Raw genomic sequence first — 23,028 nt, forward strand, 5'->3', positions numbered from 1 at the left:
CTGGTACCCATTTTAACACAGCACTGTGGCTTCTCCTGTTGTGATTCTCCTCACTTATTCTCAGTATATTTTTAGGTTGTTTCCCTCTATCTCCCTATCTTTTTGCTCAGTCAAACGAATTAATAGTTGTTCCAGATGTTCCAGGACCTGCTTTCCAGTATCATGTCCTGGGAGCTGTCAGTACGTTTTTAAATATGGAAATTACGGAAGTGTTTGGGGAAGGAAAGGAAATTATAGCAATATTTGCTTTAGAAATTAATACCTTCCTCTGACTAGCTTCAGGCCTGATGCATTTATTCAGGATTTAATTTACTGTATCTTTTTAGTAGTTTTAAAAAGAGATTGCAAAAAGTATAATAGAATCCTAAGGAATACAGATATAATGAAATAGATAAATCTATATCTAAAAAGATACATATGCTGTCTAAACAAATAATGTTTACCCAATATAAAACATGTTCAATTGAAGGAATGAAGCAAGTTTTGCTGAAGACTTTGTGTTACTCCAGCATGGAGTATTCATGAAGAACATCACTAGATAGAAAGGTAACCTCCAGTCAACACAAAGTTCTTCAAAGAGCAGTCCCTTTGGGCAGCTGAGCACCTACAGTTCCTATCCACAAGGATAGGAATGAAGGACCCTTTTACAGTCTAAAAATTGGATGTTTATGGCAGAAAAATTCAAGTAATCTTTAGTTGCTCAAAACTGGATCCAGATTTTTTAAAAGAGCTCTAGTACAACCTAAGTGCCAGAAGATGAATTTTCAGGAGGACTCAGCATAGTCTGTTTTGTCTAGAGACAAAAATTCAAAACAAAAGACTTCTGTGACTTCTAATGCTTCCCATATGACTTTGTGTTCCCTCACTGTAGGAAGCAAACAAAACAGAAATGGGGTTCTTCATTACAACAACAGATCTTTCTTCCTTGTCTTGATTTTGTCTTCAGGTTGATTACTTTCTCACTCCGTGGAGCTCCTTGCTCATGACTTCAAATGGCCTTATGAGCATTTATAAAGCGTGGAACCTAAGGACTCACATATTGAAGGTTTAGTAACTTTCTGTCAGTTTCATTTGTCCTGCTGTCCAGTTTCATTTGTGCCCAAGCTTGGATGCTGCCAGGCTGACTTCTGGCTATTTCTTTCAAGCATGTGCTTTGAACTTCAAATTGTTCCCAGGTCTTATAGGGAAGAAAAGAGGATTTTTTACATTTTTCCATATTTAACAGCAACAAGGGTTTCTGAGGATTAGATTTACAGGAAAGGAAATGATGGGTTAAAACTAAGGCACAATTTACTGGGAAAGGTCTGAAGTTCTGGTTCTCCCAGAAAGCCACAAGTGTTAGGAGGAGACCACCTCTGTGGTTTGATGTCATGTTTCTGTCAACTGACAACATTCAATCCAAGTTGTATCTCATTTTCAGCCATCATGAAGAGTAATGCTTTTTTCCTTTCCTTCCCCCTTTTATGCATTATTTGTTGTTAGGTTTTTTTTCTCTTTTTCCTTTTAATATAATATCAAAGTTTAGCCAGTACTTGCTATGGTGTGTAAGTATCCATGATCCATCACATGATGAGAAAATGAGAGGCTGTCCTTCCATGTCCAGGAGCAAGTGACTCCCTGGGAGGCCACAAGGCTCCTGGTGTGTCAGCTGGTGGTTTCATGGCTGCCAGGGCCGATACGCGGTGTAGTCTCGTGTTGGAGCATAGGATGGGTAAGCCTTGTTTTTCTGGTATGGTGGATGCCTGGGAGTCATGTTCATGTAGTCATTCTGGTGGTACATATTCTTTTTGGAATTCTGCTGTATGAGAAGGGGAAAGAGAGAAGTAAAAAACATATCTGAAATTAGGCTCTCCCCCTGGGGTGAACTTTTGGAAAGGGGGAAGAAAGGGAACAGGGATCCTTTGAGCAGAGGTGCTTTGACAGTTAATAAGACCTGAGAAAAGTTAATAATGGTTTTGATAAATTTTTCCTTCTTTTAATTAACAAATTGTCTCATCCAACTCTCACATTAACAGCTGTCAGTTCTGGCCCAGGGTCCTGATTCAGGGAAGCAGGCATATTTATAAGGCAGCCTCAAGTTTAAATACATTTACAGTAGAATTAGAACACATACCTTCATGAAATAATCTATGGAATTTGCCCAACCTGAGTGTAAGTCCCCAGCTTATCTGCTGAGAGATTTACAGTGTTAGTTCTCCAGGTGAAGGAATGCTGCAACCAGGGATACAAACTGATAATTCTAATCACCGATTCTCTGCTGTGGAATGACTCAGCAGAAGCAATACAGCCTGAGCAGTGAAACCTGTCCTCATTTATTAGGAGGGAAAAAGAAATCAGCTTAACCCAAGCGAAAAAAAAGAGCAGGAAAAATCATCCCAGACTATGTGTAACACGGTTTGCCTACTGTTTACAGCATAAACGTACAGTGTATGTATAGTTCTGAGCCTTCCTTCAAAGTGTGAAAGGATCAGCTGATGTTAATCTTTTATCTGCCTCAGTGCCTGGGCCTCAAAACAGTTTCACCATTGAATTCCTGCCTTAGGTTGCCTCTGAGAGACAAGTGAGTTATCATTTCTTGAAAATAAGACTAGCAGAAGGCAGGTGAAATAATTTGCTTATAATCACAGAGGAAGTTTGTGGCTACTGCAGTGACTGAACCTCTGCTGCAGACTGTGCCCAAGGTTAATATTTTTGCATAGCTTAAGGCTCTATTGATCAGGGAACAGGTAAAGTGCTTCCATGCTTTTTTCTTATTACTGATGATACTATCTTTGGCAATCTCCTTTTTACTGACATTTCCTTTTTATGTTCATACTGCATATGCTGCAATATTTTTGTGGTGCTGTGGAACTGGAGCAGGTTTGCATTAGGAATCTAGTGGCTGAATTATGCTGCACATACAGAGTGGGGCAGTTACAGTGAAACATTTCAAGCTTTTTTATATCAATATATATGTATATATATGCAAGGTGTTGACTGTAAGTTACATACTGGTTAAGCTATGCAGTGCTGCTGATAAAAGCTTTACCTGTTTGTGTTCATCTCTAAAATGTAGCATTTTAATTCACCCAATAAATTCTGCAGGGGAGAAAGATTTTTTTTTCTAGCAAGAGTGAACGCTGGGCTGTTCCAGGGTCAGAGATTGCTACTTCTAGAGAGGAAAGCAGTTTTTCTCAGGGAAGGCAGAACTGTATAAAAATAGACAAACCTGTACCTGCTTTCTGGAACTCAAGTATCATATTTTAGGACTTTTTTTTTACAGTCTATAATGTATTCTGGGCAGCTGCCAGTTTACACTTAGTAACACTCTAAATACATTCACACTTGCAGCAAGTAAAAAAACTGATGCAGCAAACAGCAGACAAAGCAATGCAGCCTTGTCATTCTTGTTGGGGAAAGACATGCTGGTTGCAAATTGTGTAGCCATTAGGTACCAAATGAATATAGCAGAGAGAAAATGGTTCAAATTGTAAATGCTAGATTTGAAGCTACAGTATCTCATCAGGACATAGCCATTGTAGCACAGCACTGTAACACCAGCAGCTATTTGCTGTAATCCTCTCAGCTTTCCTAGGAATCAGGCTCTACAATAAGCTACAAGGTACTACATCTAATCTGCCTTTGCATCTTCCCATGGCAATGCTCCATTTGATTATATTTCATTATATATTAATATATTTGTGTTTATATATAATAGGATATATTTAATATAATAATATATTGAGCAAGTGTGTTTTATGAAACACTTAATAGATCTCAAGTTTCAGCTAGCAGTGAGAGTGACTTTCTGTATACATGCAACATTCAACCTGCCAGGGAGTCTGGGCCCTTTATACAGGCTACCTCATATTTACCAACAAAGATAGAGGGGAAAGGCAGAATGCAAGGAACAGAGCTCTCTGCATTGTTCAAGTCTTTCCCACATGGAGTAAGTAATGTAAATCCCTAGGAGATCATGATCCTAAGGCTTGTCTAGGAATATGTCTTTCTGCTGCCTCTGCATAGTGTCTCACTCTCCCTTTACTCCAGTAGACAAAACTCAGTGAAACCTGGGCCAGCCAACTCTTCAGAGAGATTAGAGGGGAAAAACATTGAGCAATTAGACTGTCTCAGGTTTTTTAGGATTATTATAGAGGCAGATCTGGGATTACTCAGGTTTTGGTGCTCCTATTGTCTTGTAGTCGACCTGTCAGAAATTGCTGGAGAGGGACAAGACATTGGTGCAGATGGTCTTGGGCCAGCTGAGGGTTCCCTAAAGATTCCTGTACTGTAGATGAGCTTCTTCTGCCAGTATAGCCTCAAAGGGGTTTGCCAGGAATGCTTGTAATGCTAGATTTCCCACGCAGGAAGAACTGGCAGAGCTAGAGACAGTGTTGTAGCATTCCTGGTACGCAGGGCACTGCCGCCAACACTATGGAGAGCACCACAGTAACCACCTGGAGAGCTTTGAGTGTTTCAGCTGTTCTGGGGCATACCAGAGCTGAGGTGAAGCAGCACTGTGACCTTGAAGTGAGGGTCATCAGTGAGTTTGTTGTAAACACAGCAAGTGTTGGCTGAGAAATGAACGAGGAACAAAGAGCACATAAATCAAAGAAAATAGTGGTTTCTTACCCAGTAGTTAATAAAAACTGCTGTTACTAGCATACTGTAGAAACCAAGAACTCCAGTCACTGTCACCATAATCCACAAAGGAATTCCAGACTGAACCTCTTGTGTTTGGACAAGTGTCTCTTTAAGGAAAAGAACAAAGAAAACTTTAAATACATGAAAACAAAAAAACTCAGCCTCTCCTATTTACTCCTCGTTACAATGTGCCATTTGTATTAATCATTGTTAGGAGTTGTCTTTGGGACATCAGGAGCATAGGGGTTTTTTTGTTTTAAGAAAACAAACTGCCAGAAGCCATCATGTAGGGAGTGTGGATGGGGAGGACACTGGCCTAGAGAGATGTCCCAGCTTACCTTTCACATGAATGACAGTCCCATTGCTTTTCTCACTGTGGACATACGGGGGTGGATACATGGCCTCGATTTTGCAGAAGTAGATGTCAGTTTGGCTGGCACTCATATTCCAAAGGTAGAAGATGACACTGTCTTTAGCATAAATCCCCTGGCAGTTGAATTCTTTATTTGAATTACTGCTGATTTTGGTTGTGTTCCATGAAATAAAGCAAACTTCAACTGCACTGTCTGTTCCTTTGTGTAGCGAAGCTCGGAATTCCTTCCCTGTCCCATTGTATGTGTAGTTGCAGACTAGAGTTGCAGTTTTGTTAGTTACAGTGAGCAAAGGATGCTGAGCCACTAAAATCTTGTTTTCTGGAAGGGACCAGAGGGGGAAGGGGGAGAGAAAGTGAGAAAATAAATTTGGTCATAAAATACAGTATGAGACTTCAGAACCACATATCCTTCTATGCAACCCTTCTCCCGATCACCTGTGCCCTGCTGACTCCTTGCTAGGGCACATGTAACCACCAAGCTGCAGAGGCAGTTTCCCACAGGAGCTCTTGTTGCAGCAATATAAATAATTACACAGTCACCAGGGGAGACTTTGAGGTCAAGAGTGCTTTTCTTCAGAGCCAGAACACCAGTGAAGAAAGTGGCCCATGTGATTAAGATTTAATGTCAGAGCTCAGAAGGCCACTACTCTGCAGGAGCATTTACATGTGTGGGTAAGGCCACCTTAGTCTATCCTTTCCTTAGCAAGCAGATTCCCAGCAGACACTACAAAGTGAAAATACTCTTAATTAAATGTTTAGTTTAACAGTCAGATAAGAGAATATTATTTATACATTTGCTTTTTAATCCAAAGACAAATCTGGGGAATTTTCAGGTGGAATTTGCTGAATCATTTCAAGGCTTTGGACCATGGGCAATGAACACTGGAAGTGTGAAATGTTATAATTTTATTGTAAAATATGTCATTTCTCTAGCTAGCAGCTATAGTAGATTCTTAATCTCTCAAAGAACTCTGGAGCTGATTAATTTGACTCTGCATTGGCACTTAGCACTTGAATGGCTTGGAAGAAAAAAGTGTCACATGAAGGTATAATTCCATTTGAATTGACCAGATTGATCCATAAACAGGAAATACTCTCTGACATGTAGACCTTTGTGCTACTAACTGCCAAGTAATGAAACACTGCAAGGACAATGCAGAAAGATCACTTTTTCCAGGAAAAATCATCTTGTACAAAGGCACTACTTTTCAAATGATGACCCCCTAAATAAGAAGAAAGGTGTTTTGGTTTTTAAGCTAGGAACTTGCCAGAACTAAAGGAAGCCCAATTGTGTGTGTGTATCACGACAGAAGTTTTCATGCAAGCTCAACTCATGTGAGGTCTTAATAGCTTTTTGTAGATTTTTTGTAGAGAATTGCTGCACTTGTGATCATAGCAGTTGTATCTTTTTTTTCTTTAAATTCTTCTGCAAAACCTGTATTCTTCCTCCTTAATCCATGTAACCCAACTTGTAAAAGACTAATAAGGAAAATGGAATGGGAATGAGGTCACTTCTAGAATGCCCAGAAAAATAAGTATTTCACCATGTTTAACAATCTTTAGGACCAAATGGCTACATTTAGTGCATTCACGCCTGCACGAGAAGATTATCTACACCTCTCTTACGAAGACAGTATGAGGGAGTCATTCAGACTGAATAAAAGAATTCAGACTGAAGAAGAGAAGGCACCAAAGGGGGTCCTAGAACAGCCTTCCAGTAGATAAAGGGGCCTACAGGGTAACTAGGGAGGGACTTTTTACAAGGGTTTGTCGTGAGAGGACAAGGGGGAATGGTTTTAATTTGGAAGAGGGGAGACTTAGGGATTTAGGTTAGAGATTAGAAGAAAATTCTTTCATGTGAGAGTGGTGAGACACTGGAAAAGGTTGTCCAGGGAAGTTGTGGAAGGTCCATCCCCGGAAGCGTCCAAGGCCAGGTTGGAGCAACCTGATCTAGTGGGACGTGTCCCTGCCTATGCAGGGGGGTTGGAACTGGATGATCTTTACAAAGTTTCTTCCAATTATAACCATTCTATGATTCTAAGATGGAATACCCCAGGATTTTGAGTAGGATACCCCCTTACGATGAACGTGATCCGGGAGGTAAACACAGAGAGATGCATGTGATGGCCACAGCTAGTAGTAGGCTGTTAGTTAGCCAGCCCAACACATGAAACTGCCTAAGTTGTTTTTTTCTCACTGGAAGTCTTGTTTATCAGCCCTTTCTTCTCATGAGAGCAGAAAGAGACAGGGCATGCTCTTCTGCCTCATCTTTAGCAAAGAAAGATTGTAGCCCATCCTCCTTGTGTCTCTTTTCTCAGTTTAGTTAGCACTGGGGACAGAGCAGAGCTTGTCACAGCTCTGAAATCCAAAATCTGCTGAGAACCCAGGCACTGTGAAACTTTTGATTTTTATGAAGGATGAGAATTTCTAAGCTTTCCAGCAGAAAGAGAAATGAGTCTTGGAATCCTGAAACTGAGTGACAAATTAGTAACAGAAAGGCAGGTTTCTACTTCATATGTTGCCTGTGGTAAATTTTCATTGAAATTAAGACATTTCATAAAATTTCAGTTTCATCAAATCATTATTTTCTGACAAAAGTTCTTGTACAGTTTTCTAAGGCATTGTAGTAAGGTTTGGATTCCACCCCTTTAGACAAAGTATTTGATCACATTTTTGTTGGCCAGAAAATTGATGTTTGACCTTAGTGGCAATGCACAAGTCTGCAGCAGAATTCTACACTTGAGAAAGGGTTATTCTTCTGATATGCACTGCAGTAGTACCCACCATTACAGTCATGTTTGACAGAGGGACTGGATACACCTTCATAAAAGAGTTTCAGTGTCTGAGTTAACTATCAAAATAGGCATCCCAGACCAGGCATTTGCAGAAGAATTGCACTTCATACAACAGACCATAGAAGGTAATTATTTAGCCTACAAAAATGGAGGGGGTGGGGAGTAGGGGACATGACAAACTTCTTAAGCTTTAGTGTTTCTGCAAAAGGGAAATGAACAAATTGATCTTTTAAATCCTTTCCCAAGATTCAGACTCAACCTGCGACATCACTGGTACAGTTTAACAGCAGCAGAATGGGACAAATTCTGGTGTCTTCTCCAACAAAAATACTTTGTGACTTGAGAAAGTCCTGCAAGTTTTTCACCTGCCTTAATGTTTCTCGTGTATTAAGGACAAATCACGTCAATCAACGTTAATAGAAGAAGTGGAGAAAATATCTGGAAGAGAAATGAAGGCCCTGAGGAGCAAGTGACCTCATGTGCTTCTCTTTATGCTGTTGAAGAGTGATTGGAGAAACTGAAGTTCTTCATGGAAAGCAATTGTATAAATGTCTGTAGAGTCGTAGTATCTGATAAGCACACACAATATTTTATTTTTTGCAATTCAAGAGTTCCTTAGAAGCTTTTCACACCTCACTGAACTGTTTTTCAATCTGTTAACCCACTGCTGATACTGATCCCTTCCAGGATCTGTGCCTTCTCTGATAACCCAGTGCCCTGCTGTGGAAATAATCCTGATATTGCAAACACAGAACATGGGGAAAGGACAAGGAACTAAAAGACTATGATCTGTTTAAGAAATATAGATCATGGTGTCATGCAAAATACAATGCCTTCATTGAGGAAAAGAATTACAGAAACAAGGAAATACAGATTAAATTGTATTAGAAAATGCAACTCTTTGAAGATGTCCTGGAAAAGGAAAGGTTTTGTGCGGGAAAACAGATTTTTGTTCCTGTCTGTAACTTTCCTGTAAAATAAAAAACACGGATCTTTGGAGAAGACCCAGTAACAACAGCTCACAAGCGCCAGTGGTTTGAAAAAACGTCTGAATCAATTTTATCCTAGCAAAAGCTCTGATACCTTGCCTTGCTTTGCATTTAGATGTAACCTTTGGAAAGATGTGTTAACTGCGAACATAGGAACACTGCATCAGCAAGACACCACCAAGGTGAAATATCCTCAGCCACAACGACTGAAGATTCAGAAAGATACACAAAGACTCAGGATTTCAAAATCACAGATAGAAATTTTATGTTGTTGAATATCTTTTATCTTTTCAGAAAGAAAAAAAAAGAAAAAAAGAAAAAAAAAAAAAAAAGCTACATAACAATATACCACTAAACAATGCAAAAATCAGAAACTTGGCAATTCCCATCCTCCCATCTTTGAGCACAAGAAGCAGCTCTGCTTTTGGGCTTTTTATTGCTAGTTCTGTGAGAATGTGGGTGGGCTCAGCTCTGCAGCCCATTACACTGAGCCAGACCATGGTGGTACACGGAGTTTTGCACAAGATACTTGAGGCAGATGAAGAGGCTGCCTCAAGTAAGGCACTGATACCAGGTCTGCTCAGTCCTACTGCCCACCAAGAAAAGGCACTTGTGAGAAAAACTCGTGAGTATAGCCCACGAGAAAGGGGAAATAAACCCCCCTTCTATCTAAGCATGCTATTCCCAAATGCATCTAAAGAGAAGTGAAATTAAATGAAAATTTATCTGGGAGGGATGCTTCTGGGCAGGAAAAAAAACCAAGTTGATCCATGTGCAGTCTTAGCAATATGCTCTGTCTCTCCCCTTTTGTCCAAACACAAAATAATTTATGCAAAATTATTTCAAAGCTATATTTCACCCCCCTGATGACCAAAGCAAGGACAAACAGAGGAACGGGTTGAAACGTTGGGGGGGGTTGTTACCTGTTACATCAGCAGAGGGGATGAAGCAGAGCACCACGAGGATCCCCAGGAGCATGGTGCAAATGGTGGGCCCGACACCTTCTCCCCACCCCCTCCAGGCACTATCAGCTCTCCCAGGGCCCCACACCAGCACCCTCCCTTTCCCGTGGGGCCAGGTCGCACCCTCCCCTCCGTTACTCACACAACTTCTCTCCCCCTCCCTCTGCAGCAGATGATACACAGACAAGTGAAACCACTGCAATGGCATCTTTTGAACAGGAAGCTAAATTCTTTGATGACACCAGCCTTAGGAAGTTGCCTCTGCAAAGCTCAGTAATGCCTTATAGGTAGTGGAATCCTGCTTCTCGAATCAGGGCCCCTTATCCTTGTACTGCAAGATGTCTGCTTATGTTGGGGGCTTTGCAGGTTGCTCCTACCAGGGGAGAAATTGTCTTCCCTTCAGGTACAACCTTTTTTCTTTTATACCAAGAATACATACAGACATGTGCTTTTCCCATCATCATGGCAGAAGGAAACAGCAGTTTCCAGGTTCCTGGTGGACAAACTTCCCTCAGGAAGTTTCATACTCAGGAAGCATGGTCTCTCTTCACTTCCAGGAGTAGAAACCTTCCCCTCCTGGCCTGCTGGATTGTTCCTGCCTGTCTTACCAGCCTCTGAGAACACTGACATGTTTTGGCAGTAGATGATCTGGGTTTGCTCATTTTCATTTTTCTTCATCTACTTGCTGCCTAAATGGAGACCAAACAGTGTGAGCATAGTATATCTTCCCTTTCTGAAAAAATATCACAATTTATTAATGAGCACAACTGTAATCCAGTGAACATGTATATAAAGGCAGAATGCAGCAAGCACTTATGTCAATCAGTGCTTTCACTAGAGGTCTTCTTATTTAAAGTTTTTCTCAACTTGCCTAGTAGATGCTCTCTTTTTGTCCTGCAAGCTCAGAGTTCTCTCTCCCCTTGAAACATCAGGACTGTGAGAGCCAGTTAAAGACATTTATAAATGTGAGGAACTCTGGTTATGAAATATTTACTTTTGTCTACCAAAATAGAAATATTGTATCAATCATTATCTGTAATTATTTGAGAGAAGAGAGGAGGTGTTTAGCAGGAAGACTTTCAAGAAACTTGGGATGTTGTAGACAGGAATGAAGAGCCATGAACTGTCTTCCTCTTCTCTTTGTGTCTGAGGTCTTCAGGCCACATTTTATTGGAAATTATGTATGCAATCTAAGAGCAGATTTAGCTGTTATATCCATTTTCAGTCTAGGAATTTTAACAATATTCTTTCATCCTGTAATCAGTGTAAATTGCCTGCAATACTGGAAGTTTTAGAATGTCTTTGTGCTTCAAAAGAGAAATTAAGTCAGATTCTCTCTTTCTTAGTCCCCTTTTGTGTTTCTAGATAAATATACAGAACATTTTTTAGTCATTTGAGTGGACCTGCAATCATCATCAAAATTGTCTTAGAGTAATTTGAAATGAGAATCCTCTCAAAAGATTACAAAATTCAGTACCTTTTTGCTGAAGTGCCCTGTTTTGGAGATGAAAACTGTTTTGTCACCTCTTTTGGCCCAGGAAACTGATCCTGCACAAGGTTTACCAAGCCTGCTGCACACTTCTGCATCCTGGCTCTCAGATTCATTCTGTATTTGGGATATAGAGTGGGAATGCACAGAGATTATATTCTCATCACATCACAGAATTAGCAGAGTACACTGCAGAGAGAGAGCTACTGCCATTAATTTCAGTAGTGTATGTTGGCAAAGGGGCACCAGATAGAAACCTGACTGTGGAAACCTTTGTGTAGGAAGAGGCACTGCTTTAGGAGTACCACTAACAAAAAATGGAAGGGAACAGACCTAACAAAAAATGGAAGGGAAGGAAGTGCAGTCTCTTGAGAATGATCCTTTTATTCCATTCTTTTCCTTCATGGTCCTTTTCCATAGTGAGGACAGAGCAAGGCACTGATTGAAAACATGGAGTGGGTTGCTGGAATAGAGGAGAAGGCCATTTGCAGATCATCCATCACAGCCCTGGAGACCAAGCTATGACGTATCACTTCTCTCTGTGCTGATGAACAGTACCAGTATTGCCCTTTCCAGAGCCTCTGGGCCTTCAGTTATAGTTTTAGTTACACCTGATATTTTCCTCTTTAACTCCTGGTAAAAGGAAGGGGATTTTTTTTCCTCAAAAATACCTCTTGGCTCATCTGCACTTCTTGGTTTCCTAGGATTTTAAAAGGGCACCAATAATTATTGTGTTCCCAAGAGTATGGCGTCTTCCCTTCCCCAAAGTGTAGCTCTTGTGCTAATTTAAACAATTTCTGATCATTTAGATACTTCATTTTGTCACTTCACATGTATGATCTTTTTCCTTTGCCAAAGTTACCATGAGAGTAGAGGAAGAAGATGTAGCTTTCAGCAAGCTGTCTTGCACTTGGGATAAACCACATAAAAGTTTGTCTAGGAAAAAAAACCCTGTAAATGTCCCCAGTACACCCTCACTCTTAATTTTTCATTGTTCTGCAACTGTTGTCAATACCTCTTCTTCTATACCCTGAGCATTAACCAAGGGTGTTCTGCAATAGCATTAATTCAGGCACCATTCATTTCTAATCTTAGCTCATTTTCCATTCAGATTTCAGTCTGCTGAGTTTGTCTCAGCTATGACAGTGCTGGAAATCCATACTATCCCTAAAATTTCAACAGACCTAGAGCTGAGAGAGCACTAAAGAGCTACAATTACAATTTGGCCATAATTGAATAAAAGACTTCCATCCCACCACAAAATGTCTGAAACTGTAATCCAAGAGAAGTAAATGAGAGGTTTGTAAACAGGTTTTCAGTGTACATAAGATTCTAGACTATGGGTTTGGGATTTTTACTCATCACAATATGTAAACAAAACAACAATCTTTCAGACTAGATTTGAGGAATAATTTCTTTATTGAGAGAGTAGTTAGGCATAGGCATGGGCTGCCCAGGGAGGTGGCAGAATTGCCGTCACTGGAAGTATTTAAAAACTGTGCACATGAGGCACTTCAGGACATGCTCTAGTGAGCATAGTGATACAGATATTGATAAATATATCTTATTTATTTTATTGGGTGGAGATGTTGACAGTTGGATGCAGTGATCTTAGAGGTCTTTTCCAACAATGACAATTCTGTGATCCTGTGACAGCTTACCTGGACATTCACTCAAGATCTGTGTTATGATTCTCCCAGGTGAGGAAGGAAAAGGAAGATTCTCTCAAACAACTGTGAAATATGATCTTTGTATGTAGTTCCAGTACAGTCCAGGGACCTAAAAATTAATTGCCTATGGTAGTTAATTGTGCATTTCAGTGACTTGCTGTTCTCCCATTAATTGGACTCCTCAGGAATAAGTGGTTAGTCAGTTATCCAAGAGGACAAAGCAGAGTTTTACTTCAAGAGCTTTCTGCAATAAAATAACCTCGTACATAAAATTTAATAAAGAATGTTTTATAGCCATCAGCTGGCTGCTGTAGTGATGCAGAAGTGGGGTGACAGGAAGAGTTTAACAAAGAGTCATGTTATTTCTGACTAGGGAGACAATGAATTATCTGTTATTGACCCTTAGTTTGTCCAGTGTCCCAGGTGTTCTGGGTTGATGTGCCAGTTTGGTATCGGGGCAGGGGGCTCCAGGTGTGGCTCCTGGAAGAAGCTTCTGAAAAGCCCTCCCGGCTCCAAAATGTCCTGCCTAGCCTCAGGCCATCAGGGACACACATCAGGTGTGCTCCTCTGCGATTAATATGTTCAAGGAGAGGAAACACCCAGTGATTAAGAGCTCAGGACAGGGGAGAGGGGGAGTGGAGCGAGAGTAACACCAGAGGAGGGAGAGCGATAGCGGAGGAGAGCAGTGCCGGAGCAGAGAGCACAAGGCCGATGAGGAAGAAGAGGGAGAAAGTGCCCCGAACAGAGGTTCCTCTCCATCCCCTGGTGAGACTGCAGGCTGTATCCCTGTGCCCCATGGAGGAGCACAGTAGGGCAGACCCTGAGAGATCAGTTGTGAACCTGCACCCTGTGGAGGATCACGGAGCAGATGTTGTGGGCCTGCAGCAATGGATGACCCCGTGCCTGAGGAGTTGACTGTTCCCCAAGCAGTCCATGGGTCCCTGGGCTGCCCCTGCTGGAACAGTTTGCTCCTTAGGGATTGTGCCTCACAGGAGGGATTCACGTTGGAGGGCTTCATGATGGACTTTCTCCTGTGGGAAGGACCCCATGTTGAAGTAGGGGAGGACTGTGAGAAATTCTTCTCCCTGAGTAGGAAGGAGTGGCAGAAAACAACCTGTGGCATCCGGACGGTAAATCCCATTCTCTGTTCTCCTGTGCCACTGACGGAGGAGGTAGAGATATAGAGAACAAAGTAATTTGGGCCCGGGATGAAGGATGGGGTAAAGCAATTAAGCTCTGATTTTTGCTTTCTCTTTGTCCTGTTTTGATTTGACTAACGATAAAATAAATTGATTTTTTTCACCAAGCTGAGTCTGGTTTGCCCATGACCATAATTGGTGAATGGAACCCTCCTAGTCCTTGTCTTGACCCACAAGGTTCTAGGTGGATTTCCTCCTTGCCATCCCAAAATGGGGAGGGAAACTGAGGAGCCACCTGGTCCTTTGCAATCAGCTCGGCTCAGACCACAATAGCTGGCCCTAAGGAGTTATGTTTCGTTTGTCACCTGAAGTACTTCATGTTACATGTTGTTCTGTCACTTTACAGATGGGGAATGAACTCACAGCAACGTGAAGAGACATGCAGAATCACGGAATCACAGAATTATCAGAGTTGGAAGGGACCATCTAGTCCATCTAGGGACCATCTAGAGACCATCTAGTCCAACTCTCCCACTAAAGCAGGATCACCTGGAGCACATTACACAGCACTGCATCCAGGTGGGTTTTAAATATTTCCAGAGATTTAAATATTTCCAGAATTTTTTTCTTATGTTTAATGTAACTCCCTATGTTCCAGTTTGTGCCCATTTCCCCTTGTTCTGTCACTGGGAATTATTGAGAAGAGTCTGGATCCATCTTGCTTGCACCCACCCTTTAGATACTTACAGACATTAACAAAGTGTCCCCTCAGCCTTCTCCAGGCTAAAGAGTCCCAGCTCTCTCAGCCTTTCCTCATGCTCCAGTCCCCGAGTCATCTCTGTCACCCTTCACTGGACTCTCTCCAGTAGTTCCCTGTCTCTTTTGAACTGGGGAGCCCAGAACTGGATGCTTTATTCCAGCTGTGGCCTCAATACACTCATTCAGAAGGAATTTTAACTTGGGTTTCTGAACCTTAAAATGTTACAGCTGATGTCTGGTACATAGGAACCCTGCAGGGCCAGAACTTAATATGACAAATCACAGTTGAAAATGAGCTTTCTTTTTTTTGAAAGATGTGAAATATTTGTTTCCAGCACTCAAGATATCAGCCAGTAAATGTGACACTAATGCAGGACTGAGTGCTACCATCAAACATACAAATTTGAGATACAGCTTGAGGGAGTCCATCCCTATTTGGGGAAGAAAACATTTCCCTGACAGGTTAATTATTTTAAATACCAATAGCTGGAAGCTTTTTGGCTGTTGAGAAAGGGGCAGGAGTTCACATATCTACATTCCTGGCTTTTTCAAGCTAAAATTCTCATCCAAGTTTCAAAGTTGTAAATGTTTCTTCTGTGTGTACCTGTTTCTGGTTTGAACTATTAGAACAAGTCTCAAATGATGTGGATTCAATGGGTAGAGAGGGAATGGCTCAAAGCTGCACAGTGAGCTCCCATCTATCATCTGCCTGTAATATCACATGGCTGCTACTTTATTAGAGGACAGATTCAGGTAGGAACACCTGAAATAAAGCCCACAGGTGAATATGTGTATACTAAATGCTCTACAATGAAAGAGTTTTCAGATTAAGGTTAGAAGGAGAATAATTTCTTTTAATTCTACTGCCTGCTCCTTGTTTCTCCTGGGTAGAAAAGGTGAGTGAGACTGCTGCATATTACCACTGAAGTTGACATAATTGTTCCATTTTACTTTAGCTGAGGACTTGATGCTTGGGACTGGTAGAGAAAGAGAGCCTGGAAAAATAATCCTTAGCTCTTCTCAGCTGGTTTCAGAGCTGCTGCCAGGCAACTGGAAGGAGCTGAGCTAGCTCTTCTATTTCTGCAGTGAATGACAGGCCAGTGGTCTTCCTAAGGAGAGGGATATAGGAAAAGTTGGAAAATAACCAGTAAAGCCATGAAGGATATGGCAACAGTGTTGTCCTGTATATGAGGGAGTTCAGAACGCCTCTTTCTTGAGGAGGAAGAGTTTCTTTCCTTCCTCTTTGTCTGGCTGGGAAAAAAATTATATGAATGAGCACTGCAGTAATACTAAAACAGTTTTAAATACAAGAAAGTGTCTTTCAAATAACTTAAGACCTAGAAATCTTGAGCATACAAATTCAGAATTCAGCTTTGTGCAAAAAAAAACCCCCAGATTCCAGACATGACTGTCTACAGCTTTTCCAGAGAGATAGATTCCTAAATATCAATAACAAGGTTTCTATCTGCTGTGGCTGTGTTTGCTTACCTGAGGACAAGGTGGAATATTATGGATCCTGCAAGGTCCGAGGGTCTGTAGAGGGCTGCTGAGGGAGGAACAGCAGTCACATATAGCAGGACTCCAAGCCTGGGAGGTAAACATCCAACATGATCTGCCTGGAGTTGGCTGATCTGTCAGCTGTGCCAGCATTTCGTTTGGGGGGAAAAGTTGACCCAAATTATTGCTGCCAAAAGCAGCACGTGAACAGTATGGATAATCAGGAAGTCAGAGTCCTGGGGTGAAAGAAGAATTAAATCTAACTGGCAGTGTAGATACTGGAGTCACCTGACGAACATTATCTGTAGTATGAGACTTCTGTAGCTGAGGTTTCTGGGAAATTGTCTGCATTTACAGTTTTTGTACAGAACTATGTAGCCTGTATTTATGTGTAAAGCATTACCTAGAGAAAAACTTCCACCTCCACTGGGTTCAGCAGAACCCTGACAGCCCATGCTCCACTCAGAATATTAGGTTTTTAAGCTGCTGTTATCAGGACCTTGTTCTGAAAAGCTTAAACTCTTTCACTTCCTCATTTTTGTCTCACCAAATGCTACATTTTATAAAGATGTTAGTAGTGCGATCAGCATGATACAAGTATAGCAAAGCACCATCCATTTACAGTTCTTCCCAGTTACACAAACTTGGAAGGAAGCTTTGTTAGTAATGTTTATGAACAACAGAAACTGGACTGGAGTGCTCCATACAATGAGGGCCCCTTTAAGGAAGTGTCGGAGGAGGAACCCAGCAGCCTCACTTGTACAGTGGAATATATTCTCTGAGATTATTTAATTCCGAGTAGCCCTCACAGGAAATAATTATTTTGGTAGATGCTAACACACTCTAGCTTGTAGGATAAGCATTTCCAAATTACTCCTTTCTCTGAAGACAGTGGCTTCTTTAAGCCCAGGCAAACCTAACTTGTGTCCAAATTCAACAACCCTCTGCCTGAGAATTGCCCTATTCTTAGACTGTGGTGTTGCCAACACCAACCCTCAGAGTTGTTTTCTGCCAAAATACTATGAGAAACAGGCTATTCATTGTATTTCTGCCACTTCAAAAAAAGTATTGAGTCATAGCACACTGGAAATGTTTGTTCTGGGCTGCATAGGAAAACATCATAAATATATTATAAAGAGTTTTAAGTATTTCAACACAGGAAGTAGGCACCAAAATTCCTGATTCTTAGCTGTGAAAAGTGCCTAAAGCAGGAGGAAGCCCATTTCAAATCACAGCAGGAAGCATCTGCTTACTAATTTGGGTATGCATGTGAATTGTGACAAGTACTTATTAATTTTATAATGGATTTCTTCTTAGAAAAGAAATCCTTCTTTTATTCAACACATCAGCATTTCTTTACGTGATTCCTTTAAATGGGAAACAGAAAATGAGTGTTTGCTGTTTATAAAGACCTCCATGCATTCAGAAGTTGGGGATCCTTGCTTGTTTAAAGACAATGAGGAAAGAAACATCATATGGTCAAAACCACCCAAGAAGCAGAAAAATTTTCTGTGCTTTATTTCAGAGTTGTGTGTTTTGTCTACTGGTGCAATCCACAGAGTCCATTAGGAAGCCACCTGGGTTCTGACTGTTTAGGTGTCACCCCTAGTGTATCTTAGGACATGGATCCAACAAGTGTTTGTACCCCAGATACGCAGTGAGATGTAATGGCACAGACTTGTCTATCACCACACGAACCAACAGGCACATGCACAGCCTGTGGATGTGAGTGGGCATTTTGCTGCCCTTTGGCTGGTGTGTTGCATGGCTTGAGCACTGCTCAAGGGCTCGTGGGAGAGAGCAGGTTGAATTTATTGCCTTTACAGGCTAAACCTGGCCTGTGAACCAGAGGTTATCCCAAAACTGATGGATAACAAAACAACACGAGTTAGAGCTACCTAGGAAACTTCTAACTGAGCAAGTAGGCAATTATTAGGATTAGGAATCTAGGTATACTGGCTTCCACTTGGCATTACTGCTGTCTCATATAGATATGGAATCCTTTATAATAAAACCAGAATAATCTCACCTTTTCCTGTACACAAAGTTTGACTCTGAAGAGGTCCCGCTACATGTTTCTTATTATTGCCATCTGGACAATCTTTCAGATTATATTAAAATACAATGAAATGTTAACATCTCCTTACATTTTGGAGGTAATTAGAAGCAACATAAAGACTCTGTATTTGTTTGTTGATTTTAGAAGAGTTTGAGAATTTATAAAAATTAAAGTATATTTTTGTAGCCATCTCTACTAAGCTTTTATGATAAAATTTGAGTCAATTATTAAAAGTCTGAGCTTTTACTTTTGTACATCAGGAAAATGAGATTTTCTGGTGTCATTTTTCCTTGGCTTCAGCTCATAATTGTTGATGACTCCATTTGCCCTAATTCTACTTGTTAAGGTACCTGCACATACCTTTAATTAAGAAATATTTTTCCAAGTCTCCCAAGTGTCTATGTGGCATATCAAAAAGACAATCATTGATTCAATCTGCCTTTCATAATTGAAAGTAATTTTGTAAATGCTTTTTTACAAAACAAATTAGTTGTTGGATTTCCTTTAGTTAACATCAGTCAAGTTTCCATGATTAGTTGCATGTGGGTTTGTATGATATATAATATCCCTGGAGGTTTTCATAGAGCATCTCTGCAGGATAAAAGATAAATTAGTAAGCAAAAGAACTTTTGGAACCAGAAAGCAATGACTTGTTACTATTCTCATGGTTAACTCTCACTCCTGGTTTCCAGAGGTCACGTTTATTTAAGATGATAGTTTAACAATTTATTTGTGAGTCCTAAAACATTTTAAACAGATTAGTCTGGAAGATCATCATAGAGGGTCATTATTGTCTTTTCAGTAACTGATACACTTCTGTAATTATTCTCCTCTTTTAAAAGTTTTGGTTTCTCTGTCAGAAACAATGGCATGTAATTAGGTAACCAGTCACATACCCTTGGGGGTAAAAAAATAAATTGTGTACTTTCAAAGACATTGGTCTGCAAACAACTCATAAGTTAAAATGCATTTCTATAATTTGTTTGGTGAATATTTACAATTAGTCCTACAAACAAAGAAGTCAGGATGATGTGACACTCAAATCACAAGTAGGAAAAAATGGACTAAATTAAACAAACCACTTAGTACCATAAACAGTTCATTTGGCTCTGGGTCTGGGAAAATTGCATTGCACTAATAAAGCTGGTAGAAAGAGATTCCTCTTTTTTTCTGAATACCTAGAGGGGATTAACAGTGTGAGGGCAGTAAAGCTGTGAAGAAGGTAAATATCTTTGCTTACATCAGGGAAACTATTAGGAAAAAGCACTGTCTCTGCAGTCCTGAAATGATGGGAGGGAGAAGAGTTTAGTTCTTTATTTGACCTGTGTTGGCAGAATAGTGCAACCAACCTTCCTTTTCAGTCTTTCCACTTGGCTGTTTTGTAAAGAACTTTAAGTGACATCATCACTTTAAAATGTCAACATCTGTTCTTGGCTCCTCCTTTCATCCCTGGGGGAAGGTTATGTTAGTTTTCATTTGTTCATTAGCTTAAAATTATGTGTTGAACCTCGGCTAATATCAGAGCACTAGAGTCAACATCAGTTTGGGCAGGCAGAAACCTACAAAAGTGTGGAAAGCAAGAGACAGCACAGGAGCTCTTGAAATCTTGCTGCAGCCTGGCCATAAACATTGGCAGGAAATGAGAGAAGAGCACACACTGAACATAAGTCAGGCACGAACAGGCAGCCTAAGGTGGAGTATAACATTCAGCTGTCATCAGCTCTAGTAGTGAAGTATTGTTTTGAGTTTCAGACACCAGTATTACATTTCAAAGCAGAAGGAACAACTCTACAGTCAAGACCCAGGTTGCATCTGTGCTAGAAATGTCTGTTTGTTATTATCCTTCCCACCGAAGGAGAACAGTGACTGTGGGCTAAGCAGCCAGAAGGGAGCAAACTATCTGGGGTCCAGGTGCTGTGGCTGGGTTTGCGTGAGCTCTGTGAAACTCAACTCATACTCATCTCTTTCAGACAGCAATAGCCTCTGTTAATCTGTGCAACAGGAAAACCTCTTCTGTTGCTGAGTAGCATTTGAGCCCATTGCATCTTTCCCTCTCTGCTATTAGGTAGCAGAGTGTTCCATTCTTTACATTTCAGAAAGATACGGTTGTGCTACATGAGTGGACCATGTGAGACTGGCTCCCCACGTTTTGGTTTCTGCTATATTCAGTCATGGTCAGAAATCTTACTAAGTTGTGGGGGTTTTGGTTTTGGTGGGGTTTTTTTGCTTTCATGTTTTTTTTTTTCCCTTGGAATAACTAGCTAGTCCTTCTAGTTCCAGACAAAACATGAAAGCAAGGCAAGAGATGTATATGTTCTTCAGTTAATGTAAAGCTGCAAATTTTAACTTTAGGTCTACCCTAACACCTGTTTGCAGGTGCTGAGGTTTTATGTGGGACATGTAAGCTGTGGCATGCTTGTGTGATTACATCACATTTTAGGAAGTGATGCTGGAAGGATGTAGATTACCTTGTTGATTTGTTACTTTTCTTGTGGTTGTTCCGTCGGCATCACTATTGTTGAAGTAAGACAGACATGCTCTGAATTTTCATGACTTCCAGGCATATCATCTCACATGTTGTAGGTGTAGGAACTAGCTAAAAGGGTTGAGATCAGTTTCTAAACCAAACAGTTCAGGACTTGAAAAATACGCTAAATTTGGCTCTTGAAACAATAAGGCGTAAAGCCTTCTAAGAGTGCCTGCTAACCACACCACAGAGCACATGCTCAAATCTTCTCTAGTTTGTCATTTAAATTTTCAAGGCCATCTTTGCTATTAGGTAGCAGAGTATTCAGTTCTTTCCATTTCAGAAAGATATTGTTGTGCTACACTGTGTGTAGTTTGCATTGGTGCTTTATACCTGGGTAAATGTACTTTAATGGCTGTAGCTAAAATGCCATGGCCACAGTTGGATGTTTCACAGCAGAACTAAATGTATCTGGGGGTGTCTCTGTGCATTTGAGAGACTTTAGCAGATGGAGATGCTGCCAGTTTTTGGCATCTTTTCACAAAGCACTCTATGCACCTTGCATCAGATACCATACACAGATGAGAAAGCTTGGGAAGCATTTGTACTGTAATGCAGTCTGGCAGAAAATATCTGTACAATAATGCTGAAGAAACAGGAGGCTTAAAGTTCTTGCTCTACAGCTAAAATGCTGCCCTTGTGATCAAAATAATAAAAACACAGATATAATCTTATTTTTAGAGCAGGTAACTGCTTGGCCTTCCATGGCCTTCCTTCAGAAATTGAAGAAGACAGCAAAATTTTTAAAGAGTATTGGCTGCACAAAAGCAATTTTTAACTGTTGGTAGATTTGGTTGGGAAGATGCTGCTTTGGGCAGATGCAAGGGAAAGATTGCTAAGAGAAGATAGATATTAAGAATCTAGAGGGTTATTGAGGATAAACATACAAGCATGGCTTTAGCATGCAGGATTTAAACACAGAAGCAAGAGCACAAAATGAGGTAATACAAGTAAATTAATTACACAGAGGGTAACAAGACACATTTTTTTGCAGGTACACTCAGAGCAGAACATACCCCAGGGAAATGGCTCATTACTGACCAGAAAGAGGTCTACTGAGAAAGCCAGGTGCTGTTTTTGTCTCAGGGACTTAACCTGCAGACAGGTAACCAGCACAACTGATGCCACAGCAAAGTAGCATGATCTGCACCTGGGATAAGGAGAGAATGGGTTGGAAAGGGCATAAAGAAGCCAACTATATTAAAATTAACTGGTAGCCCAGAATACTTGGAGAATTACCTAATGTAATTTCAGAACCATTTGTGGTTCTCTCAAGAAAGATGAGATATCAAAGAAGGGAAGAGGGCAAATGTAATACTTCTGTTTAAGAGAGAAAGAAGAATCAGAGCATTATAGAGAGATCAGTTTATTTCAGTTCCTGTAAAAAATACTGGAAAAGTTGCTCAGGCTAGGATTCATAAGTACCTAGAGGGGAAAAAAATGGGTTTCTGAAGAATAAACTCTGCCATACCATCTAATTTCATCATTTGGTGAGGTAATCCTTACTGTGCTGACAGAAAGAGGCAGTAAATGCCATATATCTTTATTTTCATAAGGCTTTTGGCAGAGCTGTATGTAAGCACAGAAGAGAAATATGGCCAGATGGAAAGTGAGTATCAAACTGATTGGAAACAAGGCTCAGTAGTTACAGACAATTTGCTGTCAAAACCAATAAACTGAGCTCCATGGTTCTGAGTTTCCCAGTTTGATATCTGCTCTTGCCTGGTGCTATTCATTACTTTCATTAATAACTTGGATGATAAATAGAGTCTGCTTTTTTAATCTGGGAGGGACAGCAGATGTGCTGGGTGATAGGATTCAAACTGTAAAAATGGAAAAAACTCTAAAGTAAAAACACCCTAAAGTACAAGGTTCTGTAGCCCTGCAGTAGCAGTCTGCAGCATGAGCATGCAGTGTGGAACAGCAAGTGAGATAACAGCTGGGCAGAATTAAAAAAAAAGATCTGTGAGGACCCATTCATGGACCACAGGCTAAAGATGAATCACTGAGGTAATGAAAAAGGCAAAGACCAGACTGCAGGGACTGGGAGACTGGACTGAAATGTTTGTGAAGTCATCTTTCAGCTTAGTTCCACATTAGCAGTGCCTTAACTAGAGCAGCAAGTGGTGACTGGGGCACTGCATAG

General features: G+C 40.7%; 1 protein-coding gene across 1 annotated transcript; it reads right to left on the reverse strand.

Moving 5' to 3' along the window:
• Nucleotides 1-303: 303 nt before the first annotated feature.
• Nucleotides 304-9,905, reverse strand: CD28 (CD28 molecule). Its single transcript, XM_071747142.1, has 4 exons — nt 9,704-9,905; nt 4,962-5,315; nt 4,612-4,730; nt 304-1,798 (listed from the first exon to the last, which is right to left on the reverse strand). Exons 1-4 carry the CDS (start codon nt 9,756-9,758, stop codon nt 1,658-1,660), a joined length of 669 nt encoding a protein of 222 aa, XP_071603243.1. The 5' UTR covers nt 9,759-9,905; the 3' UTR covers nt 304-1,657.
• Nucleotides 9,906-23,028: the final 13,123 nt, after the last annotated feature.

Source organism: Heliangelus exortis, chromosome 6, assembly GCF_036169615.1.
Source record: "Heliangelus exortis chromosome 6, bHelExo1.hap1, whole genome shotgun sequence".
NCBI classification, from domain to species: domain Eukaryota; kingdom Metazoa; phylum Chordata; class Aves; order Apodiformes; family Trochilidae; genus Heliangelus; species Heliangelus exortis.

What these genes read in the sequence shown, in the direction of transcription:
- CD28 (XM_071747142.1), bottom strand. Translation starts at nt 9,758, where the DNA reads ATGCTCCTGGGGATCCTCGTGGTGCTCTGCTTCATCCCCTCTGCTGAT. An exon ending in GACTGTCATTCATGTGAAAG is followed by an intron (nt 4,731 to 4,961) that starts GTAAGCTGGGAC and finishes TTTTCCTTAAAG; the next exon opens with AGACACTTGTCCAAACACAA. An exon ending in CAGTTTTTATTAACTACTGG is followed by an intron (nt 1,799 to 4,611) that starts GTAAGAAACCAC and finishes CTTCTCATACAG; the next exon opens with CAGAATTCCAAAAAGAATAT.